This window comes from Lepisma saccharinum, chromosome 1 (assembly GCF_977018435.1).
Source record: "Lepisma saccharinum chromosome 1, izLepSacc3.1, whole genome shotgun sequence".
Taxonomy (NCBI): domain Eukaryota; kingdom Metazoa; phylum Arthropoda; class Insecta; order Zygentoma; family Lepismatidae; genus Lepisma; species Lepisma saccharinum.
Window position 1 is genome coordinate 89,383,478 of NC_139229.1, and position 15,122 is coordinate 89,398,599.

The following is a 15,122-nucleotide window of genomic DNA, read 5'->3' on the forward strand; positions in this document are numbered from 1 at the left end:
AAGTAAAACAAATCAAATCAAATTAATACGAGTAATGTCCCTCTCCAAACCTAGTACCAGTAGTACAGGCACCAAGGGTAAAATATTACGTTCACAAGACAGACATTTTAGTTTTAAAGTGTATTCTTACTTCACGGAAATGGGGTCGGAAGAATTGCAAATTCAAATCTCCTTTGAAACATTTTCAGAAAACAGAAACGAGCGATGATGATGATGACCTTGCAGTTCCTCCATAATAAATTCCTTCAAACTTCTTCCAGGTACGAGTTTATCTTATATGCTGCAGTGATATGCCATAATCCTGTGTAGAATTCTTCACTACATATTTCATTGTTCTCAAATATCACGTGCATGCATTATATATAAAATGTTGAATATTGGACAACGAATTCTATGTGTTCCCCTTCCGCTAGCAGTTGGTTTGGCAGCATCGCAAGAGCGCTGGCTGCGTATTGGCTGAACTCATGTTCCTTCTAAAAGCGTACGCCGTATACAGGGGATTAGGTCATTTAGATGACATAAATGTACAATCGGTACTGTTCAATTGGTTAAGTGTGTTGTGTTCACACACATGAGAAGACCAGAAATTTATTTAGAATGAGATTCCATGAATATCAAATACAGTGTCTTTCGCAGCCTAGGTGTCCGTGGAGCGACGGCTAGCATGGCGGAAAGTAAGTTTGCGTCTGCCGCCAAACTGGATGCAACATCCACGTAACTGGAGCTGCTAGCTATGGTAAAAAGGTAAAAAAAGGTAAAGTAAAGTGTTCCCCTGTGCTTAGCACCATGCCATGAAGGCATATAGGGGGGGTGGGGTAACGCCCCACACTTTCTTGTTCCGGTCGTAAGTGGGGGTGATGGGATCAGCACCATGCCCCTGACCGCCTTTACCCCCCAGGGTTTCCCCCAGGTACCCATGTTATTCGACGCTGGGTGAGCGCCGGGGCCGCTTCCAACGTTAGAAATGTTCCTGGATTTGAACCGGCCGGGGATCGAACCCGGGACCTTTAGCATGGTAGTCAGATGCGTTACCGACTGAGCCACTGCTAGCTATGTCATGAAATAATATTGTGCAATTACATTGACAGTTACAATTAAAATAAGCATGTACCTTGTTACAAGAGGTGTTGGAAATGATGTCCTCCTGCATCCACACATTTAAGGAAATTTTCACTAACGTATTGGTTCCTCTTCCGAAATTGCTCTCCTGATATTTTCTTTCAATTCTTCTAACGTATGACTTCAGGATTGAAAGCTTGGTAGCTTGCCATGCAGATGTCATGAAAATGTCTGTTTTTTGTGCAAGACTTCGGAGGGATATTTGAGGAAAGTGTTCCAATCGTGCTCCAACGTCATCTACTTTCTCCTTAGTAAGCACCCATTTTACCTTTTGCTTTTTATCAAGAACAGTCCCCGATTCCCAAAATTTGTTCGCAAGTATCCGAACCTTGTCTCTGTTTGAAAGATCTTCATCTGGGAATTCTGCTGCAAAATGAATTCTAATTTCCCTACAATAATTCATAATGATGTAAGAGTCGCACATAAAAATGTGTTATCAATTGTACGAATAGCCTGACATTATTAGACTGCAGAAAAGTACCAGTAATCCATAAACTAAAAAAAACAATCTAAAATGCTTGTTAACACCTTAACACTTCACAAACACGTGCAAACTGGACACCAGCTACATGGATACTGAAGCACTGACGCGTCCATTGCCAACGTCAGCGTGCAGCTGTGGGTCTAAATGCCAGCAGATGCTATCTTACTTTCTGGGACGCTAGCCGCCGCTCCGTGACAACCTAGGCTGCAAATGGCACTGTACAAACTTGGACTAAATTTTTCATTGATTATGAATTTATCAGAATAAGTGTATTTAGGGTTTGATTTTTGTGAATTCAGTCATCCGGTGTGTGTAGCACATCACCTAACTGAATGATCGTTAAATAAAACATTAAAATGCAGACCAAGATAGAATTTATTGTAGAACTAGCTGATTGCCCTGCATTGCCCAGGTATTCATTTATACCAATCTTCTATTAGACAGGAAAATAATGAATTCTAACTATAATGTAAAATGAACTTTGAGTTGAACGGCATTGGGAGTGTCACTATTCATCTTAGCAACCCCGAAAACTATGGTTTCCACACTAATATCGGTCATTTGCCAGGGTTGTCTTGGAGTTGAACGACATTGGGAGTGTCACTATTCATCTTAGCGACCCCGAAAATTATGGATTCCACACTAATATGGTCATTTGCCAGGGGTGTCTTGGAGTTGAATGACATTGGGAGTGTCACTATTCATCTTAGCGACCATGAAAACTATGGATTCCACACTAATGTCAGTTGTTTTACATGTCACTACCTTCCCACCCTTAGGGATGCTAGGGGTGTCTGGGAGTTGAACGGCATTGGGAGTGTCACTATTCATCTTAGCGACCCTGAAAACTATGGATTCCACACTAATGTCAGTTGTTTTACATGTCACTACCTTCCCACCCCCCACCCCTAGGGGGTGCCAGGGGTGTCTGTGAGTTGAACAGCATTGGCAGTGTCACTATTCATCTTAGCGACCTCGAAAACTATGGATTCCACAGTAATGTAGTCGTTTTCGATTATTTTATATGTCACCTGGCACCCTCTTCCACCCCCACAGTATTTTTATCCAGATTGTATGTCGCATGTGTACGAAGTTTGGTTATCGTGAATGCCACCAATTAGCTTCCGAAAACTGTGGATTCAACACTAATCTAGGTCATTTTTGACATTTTATTTTCCACCCCCTCTCACCCACATCCCGATAGGTGATGAACTTGGAGTTGAATGTCATTGGGAGTGTCACTATTCATCTTAGCGACACCGAAAACTATGGATTCCACACTAATATCGGTCATTTTCGATTATTTTTACGTGTCACCCCTTCCCACCCCCACCCCTAGGGGTGCCAGGGGTGTCTTACCCCCCCCCCCCCAGTATTTCTTTCCAAATTGCAAGTGATATGTCTCACATTGTATCTAAAGATATCATTTTGGCGGTTACGTGGAGATAGATAATTATCTCGGATAAACTTACTTTTCGTTTTTCCGCGTAAATTTCTTTCAAGATTGATTTTGCCATGAAAAGTAAGTTTATCAGAGAGATATGTGTACCAAGTTGGGTTGAAATCGCTCCAGGCATTCGAGAGTTATGCCGTAACGAACATATATACATATGTCCATTTTATATATATAAACATGGAAACAAGCCATTGAATGATTGTACAATGCATTAAGTTTGCAAGTGTTAGGTTGATTTAATACATATATCCCATAATATCTTTCTGCCCCCTCCCTTCAAGTTCTGTAATTTAGTACCCAGTGGAAAAATATTTTGTAAGAATTTTCAGCTCATGTCACTTTTATATTTTTTTCTGTTTACAATCCAGGTTTGAGAAATCGGCATCATGTTCTTCAGTGTTTGGACGTGAGTGCTGTGCACTATGATGATAACCTAAGTGTATTAGTACCATTAGGAAGCCCACAACCAGGAACAAATTATGTGCAGTATCACTACCAGTTCAAATGTTTGAGTACCTGTGTTGGTGGCATAAGTAGACGAGCCGTGGCCCTAATTTTTCAGCTCGAAATCGGGTAAGGAATTTTGTTTTTATTTATTTGTCAACCATGTGTACAGACCTTCAAGAGGTTATTAGCAGCTTGCGTTGTGGCCGGAAGCATTTCCAGTAAAATTGAATATATGTATCCAATCAACTCAAGAGCATAGCTCATTTACCATCTTCCCGAGGAAACTTTCTCTTTGGTAAGCACACGGTAGAACAGTGCAATGGAGCAAACTCGGATTGTTGACATAGCTAAGTTCATGGGCAGTAAACAAAATAATTAGCTCTTCTATTCAGTGTTCACCTCATGGAATTTTCAGTTTCAATTGTCATTGTTGACAAACATGTTATTAAGAACAGACCCTGTGACTTTGGTATGTGGCACCTCTCTGTGCCTGCCAGTGCTTTGATACAGGTGTAAGGGTTGTATTGAAAAAGGGTTTATATTAGCTTCTGTGTACTTGGCTAAGGTGATAAGTGGTAAACTGACAGTTGTTGAGTGTTATGTGCTAGTATAATGCTGCAACATAAATACATTTAGGACAAAGAATTTTTATTTACGATTCTTATGTGGAAACAAACTTTTTACCAGTGTGAGAAGTTGATTTTAACTGAATTCTCCAAAACAGAAATACTGTGTATCATCTTCAGGGTTGCTACACGTCTGGAAAACCTGGAAAACAGAGAAATGTCAGGGAATTTTGCAGATCGTGTAGAATTTACTTGCATTTTGGAGGCTGCAAGAGAAAAAGTTCCAAAATAAACAAACAGTTGACTTCCACTTCTGGATTCGGTTCTTGTGATTCCACTCCCAAAAAAGATTCAGTGTAGAAATTTGTTTCTTTCGTTCTTATGATTTTCAGTCTTGTACAAAATTATGGTTCCTTCAAATTTCTGTAATAAATTTTCACTTTTATAATACTAGATATTAAAAAGAATATCAAAGTAGTAAAACTTTGCAGTCCAGATATCTGATTGATAACTAAAATACATTGACAATATGATCATAATTATCGGAAGGTTGGTGAAGATGAGGTTATCGTCTATTATTTTATAGATCGTAGTCTTGTTGGAATTTCCTATAGAATTCCTATGTGCAACAAAAAATTCTCCAGATGCTGTGTACTTATAAATGTAAGCAAAACAGCAGCATTTTCTACGACACTATACATCCGCAGAAATTGAAAAATTGTGTATGGTTTATGAACTTTTTCTGTTGTTTTTATATTGTGGAGATCTGTTATGGTGAAATAATGTACTTCTGTTACCTTAGCCTGAAGGCTAGATGCACGTGATTGTAGCACCCAATATATTTGATGCCGATTGTAATTTTACATTTTACTCTTCGAATTTTCACGTCTTCTTGAGTGTGTAGAGTGAAATTTGCTAAAAAAAAAAAAAAAAAAAAAAAAAAAAAAAAAAAAAAAGTTGTGAAAGTGAATATTCATAATAATTAACGGATTATATATTTAACTGAAAAACACAAGATTCAAAAGCAAAAATCATGATAGACATGTCTGGATAATTTTTATTTTTGGACTGGAAAACCTGGAAATGTCAGGGGATTTCATTATTAAAAAATCAAAGCTACCCTGATCTTATTATCAAATTTAAGCTTATTATTAAATTTAAGAAAATAAGATCTATTTTCTATGAGAGGCTGCAAATAAATCACCATGTGGTTACAGAGAAGAAACTTGATGAAAGCTTGACTTTGAAACCTACAAAATGCATAACTCCTTGAATTGAGGGGCTATTAATTAGTTATGCTGAAACAAGCATAATAATAACCAAACCAAATCAATCACTCCAGTTTTATCAGGTCACCTGGACCCACTCGGACAATCAAAACACCTTTGTGACAAGTTTTACTTTATGTACTTTATGTAATACTAACAGAAATGGAATAAAATAAACCTTAATCACTAGGGAACAGATTTTGAGGTGCAGCACCTTTCCTATAGCTGTTTTCATACCGATTGTTTAAGATACTGTATGTATTTTAAGACATGGAATCAAGTAAAATGCACCTTTTCATGAAATTAGCACATTTATCCCCTTATTACCCTACCCCACCTTTTATACTTCATCACCTTTTCTCTTCCTTTTCTTTCAGGTTTTGTTAAAAAATTTATCAGAAAAATAATGATTTTTCACTCTTCTTGAGCAGCTTGCAGAGCAGAACGAGAGCTATAAAAGGGTATTGCAGCCCCAATAAATAGTTCCCAAGATAATGTAGCAAAACCTGCGAGAGAAAACACAAACTTCAACAAAACCTATTTTGCAGAACCACAGTTCTCTATGTGGTCAATGTGCATTATACAGAAGGGGCAGAAAAGAGAGTATTGAATAAAGGCATTTTATCGACACCTTTTTTGCACCTTTTTGAAAACATTATGAGAAACTTTGTTTCCCTTTCCTGACCATAATTTTGCATGTTAAAATCCTTTCCCTAAAATGGCAATGCGGTTTTTTTTTTGGCATTGTTATTATTTTGTTCCCCAAGAAGTATCCACCTATTCCAGCATGCCTGTAGGAATATGCCACTGCTACATACTACATTTTTCATTCAGTTTTGTCTATTGTGTTAGTTGTTCGGGAATGCTGAATACAAATTTTTGATTTTCTTCTTTTTTAAACTTTCATAATTGAGAGGTAAAATGTATGAATTTCACCTCCATTAAGAGTTCTTCCATTCCAAAATAAATTAAAACCAATTTCATCTCTGTATGACAATTAGCTCTCTTGCTACATTTTTTTTCTGTACTCTTCGCAACTTCTTATTTGACCCCCCCCCCCCCGAAAGAATTCTAAGTCCAGAATTCGTAAACTTAGCAACATTGCACTTCTGCGCAAGCTGAGAGTAGCCAACTTTGAGTTGGTCCCTCAACTAGACGAAAAACGCTGCGGTGAAAGGTTTCCAATTTCACACATTCCATGAACTCCGAAACTATAAACTGCTATTATAATACACAATCAAACAGAAGTAGTAAATTGGATAAAAAACCTTGAGGAATTTTTACGATTCTGCTTGCTCGACTTGAAATCAGAGAGGTTTGAAACACTAAATAGAGTTTTTCTCCACCTGGAGGAAATCGCCGTCATGTTTGAGCAGAAAGAAGCAAATTTATGAGGAGTCTATGCGACATTTTATTTACAATCATCCCCTGCATAATATCTAACAGTTTTTAAAAAATAATCTTTTTCACGACTTGTCGAGAAAATGTGCTTGGAACACAGAAAGGTGGTTGCTTTCATAATGTCAATGTATTTTTAAGGGCATATTGTTAGTAAGTTAATGTAGAGCAGTTAGTTAGATGCAGGTGTCTTTATTGAAATCCCACTTTTATATATATATTATAACATAGAGGTGAACAGAGACCGTTAATATTAGAACACTTCAAAAATGCACATTTTTCCTTAGAGGCTATTGATTGCCAGGATTTGAGGTTAAAACTTTTTGTTTTTTAACTTATTCTTCATTCACATTATGACTAATTCAAGGTGCTGTATGTAATGTTAAGATATGTATTGTTTATGCTCTTCACTGACACCTAAAATATTGATTATTTCGATATACTAATACACACATACACAATTATATTAAGCAGTAATGCAATGAAGGGGAGAGTTTAATGAGTTCAAATTGCTAAGATTTGTTATGTTATGTAAGTTACTTCGTGATGACTGTTGTTAATCCCCTCACCTCCATCTTCCGATGCATCTAGAACTAATAGTAAATCACAAATTAACGTAGGAGGTTGTTTTTTTGTTTTTTTTTTAGTTTGTGTTGTAAGTCTCTTCTCCAGTTAACTCACATTAAAATTAACTACTATTTTGAAGAAGCCAATCCACATATGATGTCATGTCTAAAATTTCCTCATGGCAATTTTTAAGTGGAGATGTATTCCACAAAAATCGATTGATTGATTTGGTGTTTTAAGTCCACTGTATGCACAGTAAGGCTAATCAGGACTGGGTCTACAGTTTAAAGTGGGATCTGAACCACTTGTGCCTCCACTGGGTATCGAACTGGGACCCCTTGATTACAAGGCAACGACACTACCACTGCGCCATCCGGGAGGCCCAGCAAAAATCGAGAAACGCTGAAAGGGAAGATATTTCTGTTTGTTTTTTGTCACATTTTGTAAATGGTGTTGTAAATGCCGTGTTTTGAACAAGTTTCAGTTACGATTTTTGTTGTTATTGTTGTTGAAAGTAGGATCTTGAAAGCGAAAATGAGGCAGCTGAACCAGACGGTGGTTGCCAAGGAACTTCAAGCTTTTCCCACAGACCTTAGAAAGAAAGGAAAATTCAACTTTTCAAATAAGAAATATGTGTGAAATTAAATTAAAAGAGTGGAAAATCTTGCAAGTGCATTCTAACGAACTTCAAACTACGAAAAACTTATTTTCGTGGTGGAAAATGGCATTGCTCTTCAAGTCATTTCCGAAATACGAACCTGATTTTTTTCTGTATTATAAAGAGAGATATGGGACGATACTGTTCGTCAGCAAGGAAAATTTACGTAAGCCGCCTCCTTCCCTCCAACTTATTCAATGGTCATAATTAATGTTCGGAAGTTGATGTAAAATCATATTTTTTTTCTGAGCCTTGGGCAATACCAAACCTGATATCAGCCAGTTTCTCTTCCATTACAACCAAAAAACACTGTTTTTAATTTGCATTTTTTCACCCCGTGTAGGTCATTTTTCAGTATTTTTTTGCAGTTTCTGTTGCATTTTTCTTTATTTTTGAGGTTTATTTTTCTTCTTCCCTGTTGTTTAAATTTAAATGCATTTCCTAGCAAAACTTACATATTTAAATTTCCTGACATGGTCCTTTTAGCAAGTTCGCCATCAATCGAAAATACAGTCAATGGAAAGCACAATATTATTCTTAACTGAAATGTTTGGCAATGGATTAAAATACTTTGTCGAAAACCTACTTTCAGGTTCCCTTGCTGGACACTATTATCACTTTAATCTGTAGTTTTAAAGTAAGATTAGCCACAATATTAAATAAAATTATACTCTGATGTAAGCAAAAAAAACAACCATATTTTCGGATGCGAGCTGACTACAGTATCGTAGAAGGCCCACTCTGAAAGGAGATGTACGATTTATACAGAATAACTTTGAGGTACATTTTATGTAACCTTGAAGTATACGAGGTGTGGCTAGAAAGAAACCGGACTGTTTCTACAAAATCTTTTATTGGTTATTTTGTACAATATGAACATTATCCCCTTCAAAGTACTCCCCTGTACTATCGATACACCGCTTCATTCGAATCTTCCATTGATGGAAGCAGTGCTGGAAATCATTTTCTGAAACCATGTTCATGACCTCCATCGCTTTTCTTTTCACAGGTCCTACGGTCATAATTCTGGTTCCTTTCAGTGCTGATTTGACCTTTGGGGGAAAAAAAAAGTCGCATGGAGCGAGATCCTGTGAATAGGGTGGATTTTCTAACACTGGGATCCCATGCTTGGCCAAAAAAGCCTTGACTGACAATGCCGTGTGGGCAAGAGCATTTTCCTGATGAAGAATCTGTGACTTGCTTTTCCACAAATCAAGTTGTCATCTTCTTACTCGCTCACGGAGGGTCGTCAGCACCGTAATGAAATAATGTTGGTTGACAGTTTGACCTTCGGGTACCCAATTCGAATCAATTCACCGACATTTGCAATGTTTGATTCAGTTTTTGATGTGCAAGGCCGTCCAGGATGCAAGTCATCCGTGATCACTTCTCGTCCCTCTTTAAACCTTTAAAACCCCTCAAATACATGCGTGCGTGATAAACACTCATCTCCATACACTTCATCCAACAAACGATAAGTTTATGTGGCGGATTTTCTGACTTTCATAAGAAACTTCACATTGATATGCTGTTCCACTTTCACACTTAACATTTTTTCGACGGAGCACATATGTACGGTTCACTTCGTCCACAAGCTACAGTGGAACTGAGCGCCACACACCCTGAACAATCACACAGTCGATAGGCAGGATATCACGTTATACACTCATGCACCGCATGAGCTTGACGTGCTTGCCGTTTGTCGACAGCAATATCAATCCGTTTTTTTTCTAGCCGCACCTCGTATTTTATGTAACCTTGAAGTTAAAATAAAGCAAACTACATTAGCACTTAATTGCTTTTTCCCCCTTTGCTTCAGTAGTTTTTTTTCAAAAAAGCAATAGGCTTTATCGAATTATTAGACTACTCTCTTGTAATTTATGAATAAATCAAGCTTCATTTTTAGATCGAAAATTATTTTTGGTTCATTATTTTACGATATTTAGGTCATTTTCCAATAATTTTAAGGTCATTCTGTAAGTCATCTTTTGACATTTTTAGGTCATAGAGTCCCAGTCATAATGTTTGATCATACAAGCATGCCCCAGCTATCCTAAAGGCTGGAGCAAACATGCCCCACCTAAAACTTTCCACTTCACACTGCACTACACCACTACAGAAATGTGAATGTCTTCATCCCTCCAACCGTGTTCTTAAAATATAGCTTAAAATTTGTGGTTGTATCATTGAAAATTCTATGTATATTTTAGGTGTGCGGTGAAGAGCATAAAGAAAATAGTACTTGTGTGTGTGTATGTATTTGTATTCTTGTTTTAAGTATACTTTATGCACAGGTAGGCTAATCGGGACTGCGACTGGACCTACAGCTTAAACTGGAATCTGAACCACTTTGCAATGAGCCTCCAGTGGGTATGAAACTCGGAACCCCTTGATTACAACATCCTGTTTAAACACAGATATTTATGACATATAAATTCTTAATGTGTGTTAACATAACTTATGACAGCTGAATGAAAAGAAAGGTTTTGGCTAAAATCCTGCCAATTGCTGAAAAATCAAGGATAATTAAAAAAAAAAAAAGAAAAAAAAGAGCATTTTCATTTTGAAAGAAGAAGTGTTGCAAAGTTGGATTCTGTTTGTTGGCTCTGAAGTGCTATGTTGCCAAATTTACGAATTCGGGACTTTGAATATTTTCAGAGTGGACAAATAAGGTGTTGCGAAGAGTACATTGTGGTAAGTTTGAAAAACAGGCATGCAACTGAAAAGTTCCCAGCCTGAGAGGCTAGCACACCCTCTTGAGATTAAATCAATTAACTTAGCATCAGTCTTTAAATGATTAATTAATTAAATTATAAAATTTAATAGTGAACCAAAAAAAATGTTAATCAACTGCTTGTTTTACTTGTGTGTATTTATTTCAGAAAAACATACACTATATTTATGTATATTTGTTTTATGTATTTTGGTATAGGGATAGAATAGTAGGAAGGCGTGTCTTGAAAGTAAAGATATGTAGTTGCCCTGTCCGAGACATGGAACGAGAAGAAGGTCACATTGATGGAAATGAAGAAGGTGTTAGCAGTGGTGCACCTGGAAAAAAGAGGAAGAAAAAAACAAAGGTTCCAGTGAAACATGCATTAAATTTAAAAAGGATAAAATTGGAAGTAGTGAATGAGAAGTGCCAGTATAATGTGCCTGTGAGTATCTGAACAAGGTTGTTTGAAGATAATGTCTTGTGCTGGAAAAATAGTGTTCTTGTTATTTATTTGTTTTTAAAATCAATGTCACATGTGACAGGGTGGATGTCTGCCAGTTTAGAAAACCTGGAAATGTCTGGGAAATTTGCTGCGTGTCTGGAAAAATCAACATTTTTGTAGTAATGTACCAAAAGAAGATTTATGAAAAAAGAGAAAATGAAAAATAATTTTAAATTTGTTGCAGACTATACGTCAGCTTGATAAACTGAGTTTTACCAGTAGTTACAATAGAAATTGCATATTAAATACTTCAGAAAGAGAGGTCATGTTTTGAACTATTGTCAAGTTGTAGGAATCTACTACTACAGTAAGTGCCTGTTGGTGTTGCATTTGTTGAATTTTTTGGGTTGGGTTTGCTTGATGGGATTAATTAACATGTTACTAAATTTTACTATAATTATGTATTATTTATGCTATGTAGTTGTCATGATTTTTTAAGAAAAAGAATTCTTTGCTATGTCAGAATGTTGCAAGTAAGCTTCAATCGAACAGTCAATTTGTGTTCAGTTTCCCGTATTATTATTACTTGTAACATGTGAAGTGGATATTCTAAAAACTTGGTTAAGTAATATTCTAAGTCTGGTGTTTAGTTAAAATGTAGTGACCTTCTTATAGCCATGTTTAAGTACGTGAATTGCCGTAATGGCTTGGCCTGAAAAATGTTGGTTGTTGGTCTGGAGAAGTCAGGGAATTTTGTTTTTACAAAATTGTAGACGCCCTGAACAAGAAAAATGATCAAAAACGTTGTTATACTTGCACTGTTAAAATATCTTTGTTGAATGTTAGAAAGCAGCTGCTTGTGGATGTTGACAGTTCTGATATTGATAAGCAAATAAAGAGAAATGACAGATCCCCTCAAATTACAATGTTAGGAATAATGCAGATTTCATGATACATATTTTCCCCTTCATAAAATGCAGTATTTGCTTAATTTCTTAAGTTCTAATTTAGTAATGCATGTATATTTGTGGAACAAACATTCAGAATTTGGTATCCAAAAAGTTACTAGTTTTATCCGATCGTGGCAATCCCATCATCTTCAATTGAAATGCATGTTTAATACATGAAAAAATTTCAAGCTACCGAAGTGATTCCAAAACTGTTGCCATTCAAATTATCTAGAGCAAGAACTTTTCAATGCTATTTACTACATTGCAATTTCATTATTTCAAAATAACTTAATATCGTGAAATTCATGTAATATTCAGAGGAATGAAAGAAATGCCTGAAGACTGCAAAAAAACTTATTACACTGTTATGTGTGAATGTTGCTTGTTTTTGGTTACGTACCTCAGAACCTAAATTATGCATTTTTCCATGAGCCTATTGTTACAAAACTTGCAATGTGTAAATGTGAAAACTGGAAAAAACATTAAAACATGCTATTATATTGAGACTGGAGAGGTTAAGTATGTAATGTGGGTAGGTAGAATCTAATTTTCATCCTTCCTCAAATTGGATATTTGTGAACATTGTAATGACTATTTCCGGTTTTTTATTTTGATAGTGTTACTCCGCTGAAGATTTTGAGCGACTTGCACATTATGGAAGACTAATGATCCAGGAGCATGTTACTAAAGGAGAGATCCCTGAGGAAATGCTAAGAGATTTTGATGAACAGATGTGAGTATATGTATTTACTTCTTAAGGTACATGCCCCATTTTTCAGGAGGGAGGGGGTTCTTCTTTGGGTATATTTTTGTAAGAATGTGGTGTTATTTTTGTAATTTATTTTCAACAATGTTGGGTGAAGGTGATTTACTAAGTAGCTGAAATCCAGTTTAGGCATGTACACAGTGGCGTGCCCAGGATTTTCGAAAGGTAGGGGTTATGTATACTTTTTCTTGGTAGTCAGCCCTCATTTTGTCATATTTTCCTACCTTTGACGTTCCTTTTTTTTTAGGAATTCTGGGACAAAGTATGGGGGGGGGGGATTATAACCCCCACCAATCCCACCTTGGGCACGCCACTGCACATACATGATGTGGCGAAAGCTTGTAAAGTAACTGAGTAACTGAAAAGTAAGTACATGCCCAAACTGGACTTCAGTTACTTAGTGAAGTGATGGCATCTGATGTTCGTTTGTTTGATTAACATGCAAAGTTGAAGACATAACATGTATTTATTACGTGTTATATCATTTTTGTCTAGTCTGGAGTTATTTAATCTTTACAAGCCATCTGATATATATGTCTTACCAGCACATGTATTCTGCTCAGAACAGCTGGTATACCTGTCTTACCACCACCTGGCAGCAATAATTCAGTTCCATCTTTTTTGTTCATTCATACACATGAAGATATGGCATACTCTGATCATAAAGCAATATGTCCATACTTACTATTATGAACAAGAGGAGTTTGAAAATGACGAAATATAATCTGGTGGCAATTGATGATTGGCTTCTTCAACATGTTTAGCCAATCCAGAACTACTTTCTTTTCTCCTAATGTAACCTAACTGGTCAGAAATTCTGTCCTTAATTGGTCTTTTACACTACCCTACCATATTTTCCCATGTTCACTATTCATTTACATCAGTAGGAAAAAAAGTTGCACCATCCTTATGAGAAATTTTACATTAAATATCATCAGTAGATATATAATAATTTTGTGTTTTAAATGTCTATTGCAGTTCTCAGCAGAAGGACAAACCAGAGTGAGATGCATATTTTCACAGTATTATGCTTTGGATACTTTCTACAGTATATACTCCAGTGAGGTTTTCTTTTAACCTGTGTTTTACTTTCATTATCATTTCCAGCATGTTGGATGCATGCAACTTACTTTTAAGTATTAGAATGTTGTTGGAACCAACATTTTATTATTCACTGTATTTGCATAATGTATACCATACCAGTGTGTTATATACATGTATGGATATCAGTTTTCAGAATATGCCATTTATTTTGAAGTTATGAGCATGAGCATTCTTGCATTTATATTGATTTTTTGAAGCAAATCATGCAATAATACTTTTTTGAGACTTTTTGTGCAAGTGTGAAAGGTACAGCAAGTACCCTTATGATTTTCTGAATTCCATTGTTGAGTGACAGGCAAGCCCCATGTAGAATGAGCAAATGTCAGTTGGGACACTTTGTTTTTTTTATTTTGTCGATTCAGTAGGAACTGTCCAAGGTTTTTCCACACTGGTTAGTCATTTGTAATGATTGACGATAGATGAAGACATGTGTTTTTTTTAAAATGTAAGTAGAGGCACAACCACGCAGTCTGGTTTCTAAGCATTGAAATTCACTGCATAAAAGAATTTTGCTCCTCACATAAAATATTTTTGTTTATTGCATCTTATCTTTACAAAAAAAATAATTATAATCATGTTATACTTAGTAATTTGGTCTTATTCAGGCTCTTGGGCAGGATTAGAAACTGACTTTTGATATTTGTTTGTGCTGCCTGTCTGAAGTTGGGTGTAATGTCACATTGCATATGTATAGAATACTGTTTGTACAAGTTGTAAGTGTGTGTTATTTATATTTTGTTTAATAAATATGTTACTATCATAACAAGATGCATTAGTTTCTGATTTGAGGTTGCATTGTTGTGCTTTAGTCTAGGCAGAATTACCTAGTTTTCTATGGGAATCTTTAATTTTTGATATTTCTTCTTGTGTTAATATAATTCTAACTTGAAAATATATTTAATTTCTGACACATTTGTTACATATGTGTGGTGTATGTGTATAACAGGAGCACATATTCTAGGCTGTATTCGAAGCCACAAGCCTTGATCCTAAAATACAGAAGAAAAATCAATTATAAAATGTCCATAAAATTGTTCATTTCAATAAGATGAAGGTTAGAGGCATGCATATTTCGTTTTTGACAAAAACACGAAATGTGAAATAACACATTGTAATGTTAATTTTTCATGTTTCTGAAAGGTGTGAGGTGCATTTTCCTACCCTGTTTTGTCACGAAATGA

General features: G+C 36.0%; 1 protein-coding gene across 1 annotated transcript in view; it reads left to right on the forward strand.

Annotated features, from left to right (window-relative positions):
- The window catches only part of LOC145997479 (cellular tumor antigen p53-like), a 41,083-nt gene extending 26,372 nt beyond the window's left edge, over positions 1 to 14,711 (forward strand). Inside the window, exons 6-9 of the mRNA XM_083134570.1 lie at positions 3,428 to 3,632; positions 10,896 to 11,121; positions 12,689 to 12,804; positions 13,816 to 14,711. Of these exons, the coding sequence (XP_082990696.1) occupies positions 3,428 to 3,632; positions 10,896 to 11,121; positions 12,689 to 12,804; positions 13,816 to 13,843 (575 nt within the window). The 3' untranslated portion in view covers positions 13,844 to 14,711. The remainder of the gene's footprint in view (positions 1 to 3,427; positions 3,633 to 10,895; positions 11,122 to 12,688; positions 12,805 to 13,815) is intronic.
- Positions 14,712 to 15,122: the final 411 nt, after the last annotated feature.